At 56.1% G+C, this 3,934-nt stretch overlaps 1 protein-coding gene across 1 annotated transcript in view; it reads right to left on the bottom strand.

Annotated features, from left to right (window-relative positions):
* Window positions 1–3,934, bottom strand: part of DHX30 (DEAH (Asp-Glu-Ala-His) box helicase 30) — a gene marked incomplete at its 3' end in the record, with an annotated part of 12,909 nt that overhangs the window by 643 nt on the left and 8,332 nt on the right. The window contains exons 8-12 of the mRNA XM_010142990.1: window positions 3,738–3,931; window positions 2,556–2,634; window positions 1,964–2,068; window positions 893–1,068; window positions 62–141 (exon numbers count right to left, since the gene is read on the bottom strand). Of these exons, the coding sequence (XP_010141292.1) occupies window positions 62–141; window positions 893–1,068; window positions 1,964–2,068; window positions 2,556–2,634; window positions 3,738–3,931 (634 nt within the window). The remainder of the gene's footprint in view (window positions 1–61; window positions 142–892; window positions 1,069–1,963; window positions 2,069–2,555; window positions 2,635–3,737; window positions 3,932–3,934) is intronic.

Raw genomic sequence — 3,934 nt, 5'->3', positions numbered from 1 at the left:
TGGCTCCGGGTAATTCGGCATCTGTGCCAGGCGGCTGCGAGGGAAGAGTTGATAGGCAAACCCCGACTGGCAGCGGCCAGCACGCCCACGCCTCTGCACCACGTTGGACTTGGACACCCACACCGTTTCCAGGCAGGACACCTAGAGGAGAAGGATTAGGCGTGAATGCTCTCACGTCCCTCTGTCCTGCTTAGACGCGGCTTCCGTCCAGCCCACAGACGTCCAAGGCTCCTCGCGACTGTTCGACCACCCCACTAAAGGGCAAGGGAAGCCTTTCCCATGCTCCCGCATCTTGTGGTGCTGGTCAGCGAGGGGCTGAGCTGCTCGGTGCCTCGATGAGCCCCTGATGCCATCTGCTGGCCACCTGCCTTGGCTCCCCACCACAGCGTTCTCCAGGAGCTCCTCAGGAGCCTTCAACAGCGCCCGACACCCCCAGAAACATGGTCCAAGGGCAGCGTATCGCCCCTCTTAAAGGTGACTAACAAGCCAAGGTCTTGGGGTCCAGAGAGCTCCAAACAAGGGTGGTACCTAAGAGGTCAGAGCTGCTCTGCTTTGGCTAGAAAGAGTTGAAATCATCAAAAAATGGAAAAGCTACAGAGGGTGCAACAGAAAGATGGGGAGGGAGTGGGATTTGCCTCCAATTTCTTTGAAGACACCAGACTTCCCGCCTGTTCAGAAGCCAGTGGGAGCCTGGTAAGGAGCTTGGTCAAGGCAAACACTCTGGATGATGAGTCCAAGTCTCTGGCCCCAAACAGGGACAGTGCCAGCAGCGCAAGGGCCAGGTGGGAAGCAGCTCTATCATCCCGTTAACGGCATCTCAAAGGTTGCCCTGAAAACCTCTACGAGCTCCAGCATGTCCCAAACGCACTTGGAAGAGAGAAAGCATCAGTACCTTGGTCTTTAGGTCATAGCGTTCCTCCTTGTGCGTGCCGCTGTCCACCACGTGGACAATGTCATTGATGGTGATGGAGGTCTCAGCGATGTTGGTGGCCAGGACGATCTTCCTGACACCAGGTGGAGGCCTCTGGAAGATGTTCTGCTGGTCCATCATGGGGATGTTGGAGTGTACTAGGAAATAAAACCGGAGTCAGTCCTGCCCTGCTGAGCTCTGAGCTCCTCCAGTCCCAGAGAGGTGAACGGTCCCAACAGGATATCCCCGGGCCCCAAGGAGAAGCCCCTTCCTTCCCACCACCTGGTTCTGCAGCTCCCCTGTTTCAAGAGGCCCATGGGGCGGGGGAATGGGGTATCCTGGGGGATATCACTGGGTTTCACTTGGTCAAAAACGGTTTCCAGCAAGGGCCTGTAACTCTTCTATATCCCATATTCACCCCATTGTAGATCAGTGATGCGGAGAAATTCCCAGCCGCCGCACAGAACAGCCGGGGGGTTGTGCTAGATGACCTTTAAAGGTCCCTTCCAACCCAAACCAGCCTGCGGTTCTGCGAACGCGCCGCTTTCACAAAAGAACGCCTGCATTAGCGACTGAGCCGCTCCTGGCTGGCCTTATTTGACACTGAATAGGGAGGACTGTTAAAAAATAAACGAAAAACTGCCCAAACCAAGCAACTCCAAAAATCTCCTCCCTCGCAGAGTAAAGCTTTTGCTATAGATTTCGCTCCTGGGATAGAGAACGTGAAATTCGCAACTCAAAGCTGAGCTACGGTGTACGTGGCCGTCCCAGAAAACAAGGCTGGGGGATCTGCTTTGTGCCCGCTCGGCGTGCAGCTACAGCAACGCAGAATTCACCAGTTCCCTCCCGGCCTAATTCTGAACTGCTGGAGGCAAACAGGAAGCCGGTTTCTGTGATCACACACAGGTTGGGACAGGAGGAGTTATTCGGGCACAATTACACAGCAGGTAGGTACACTGGATCAGAGCGAACAGCTGAGGCGGCTCGTCAAGTCGCTTGGCCCCTCCACCCCCCTGGATCCTGGGGAGAAAAGGTCTGGTGCTGCCCTCTCACCTGGTAAGACGAGGTACCGGCTGTTCTGAGAGCCCAGCATCTCCAGCAGGCGCTGCTGCACTCCTTTGATCTCCTGCCAGCCAGGGAGGAAGCAGAGGATCCCGCCTGAAAGAGAGCGGGAGCTAAGAACACGCGACCTAGAAACGCGAGCGCTCTTCCCCAGCTGCAGACACGGAAGCTGCTGCTGCTGCACAGCACAACCACTAATTCCCCAAGTCCACGGCAACCTCTGGCCTGAGAAACCCAAGGAAAAGCAGGGCCTGGGGCTGTGATGCCCCTGCCAGCTAATCTTCGAGAAAACCTGCATCGTACTGATGTGAACGAGAGACAGATACAGCCCTGACGGGAAGTGAGACCCCAGGGAATGCTGGTCTAGACTCTGCACCTCGTCTGGGATGTTTCTCTTAGCCAAAGACTCAGTGGCTCATGCCACGCTGCTCGAGACCACACAGTTCAAGAGGAATTTGGGGTGGCCTTGCAGAAGTCAGCTCTGCATCGTGTTCTCCTTGCAAAGGGCCCCAGCTCTGCAGCGTTCACTTCCCCCGCCCCACCCCAGCAAATGGAAAGAGCAAGGGGGCAAGGCAGACCCCACCTGGTTCTCCGTGGGCATCAATCTGGAGCACGAGGTCAGTGATCAGATCGAGATCGAGGACACACTCGTCATCTGATTGCTGGATGAAACAGGAGGGGACACACAGGTAAGTGAGCGGCCATCCAGCAGGCAGCAGAAAGGCATCTTCTGGAGAGCAAACGTCTGTACTTGGAGGGCCTGCCCATGACGAGGAGCCAGGAACCTCAAGAACCTGGTTCTGGCTCCATCTGGACCCTGCTCTGCTCACAGCTGCTGCCGGTTCCTCTGGGCAGCAAGGACGTACAGTCCCTTTCCCATTCTCCAGACTCAGAAGGGAACTGAGATTTGTGTACCTCTGCTGAGCAAGTAACAAAAGTTAACAGGAAATTTTGGGGGATGAAACCGTGCCATATGCCCCTAGGACTCCAAATCCACCAGGCACAGAGCAGCAGCTTTTGTCTCTCTCACTGGGAATGTACCTACCAGGCCAGCTCAAAAGTGCAGGTAGAAATCCCAGCCATGGGAGATTGCCCACGGGACACCCTCAGTCAGTTTGCTGAAGGTACAACACCAGGTGACACGCCAGATGGGTGCTCAGCCCCAGGGAGGAACCTCTGCAGGCTGGAGAAAGGGGCTGACGGCTTCTAGTCCAGCAGGCTGGACCAGAAAATGTCCAGAGGTCCCAGCCAACCGTAACGATTCTGTGCCTCCGTGACCCACAACTGCAGGCAGGTTCCTGCAGCAGAGAGCGCGTGTCTGGAGGGCATTTTCCAGACTAGCTGCAGAACGCGGCAGTCAGGGAATTCGGTCAGGCAGGGTGGTGAGCGCTGAGGTAACAGACTGCTGAGAGCCAGACCATCCCAGCCTGGGACCAGGCTGGCACAGAGGATGCAAACATGCGAGTCTGCGTCTACGTATGTACGTGCACAAGTCCAAGAGCTGCGAGCGTACTCAAATGTAAACGAACTTCACGCCAAAGAGGGTCAAAAGTAACTTAGACCCAAATTTGCAGTAATTTTTATCCATCATTTAATCAAAATACTCTGGGATTCACTAAGCTGACTCCACCTCAGGAGGGCTCAGTGGAACTAAAGCTAAGCAAACCCTGCCCAGCTGCCGCAGGGAAGCGGGACCAGTTCCAGGCCCAAACCCTCCCCTGCCTCACCCAAGGGGAACGGCTTCGCCACCACGCTGCGCACCCACCTTGATCTCGTAGTGCCGGTGTCGGTGCCGGCCCAGCTTGGCCAAGATCTCCTCCAGGTAATACTCCTTCACCGGGTACATAAAACCTGGCACCTTCACCACAGGGCAATCCCCAAAGTAATGGGAGAAGCGCTGGTTGTCTCCCGTGGCACTCATCAAGACCAGGCGCAGGTCGGGGTTGAGCTTCTGGATGCCCT

Source organism: Buceros rhinoceros, unplaced genomic scaffold (genome assembly GCF_000710305.1).
Source record: "Buceros rhinoceros silvestris isolate BGI_N320 unplaced genomic scaffold, ASM71030v1 scaffold28900, whole genome shotgun sequence".
In the NCBI taxonomy this organism is placed as follows: Eukaryota; Metazoa; Chordata; class Aves; order Bucerotiformes; family Bucerotidae; genus Buceros; species Buceros rhinoceros.
This window is presented reverse-complemented; position numbering and strand designations above follow the sequence as displayed.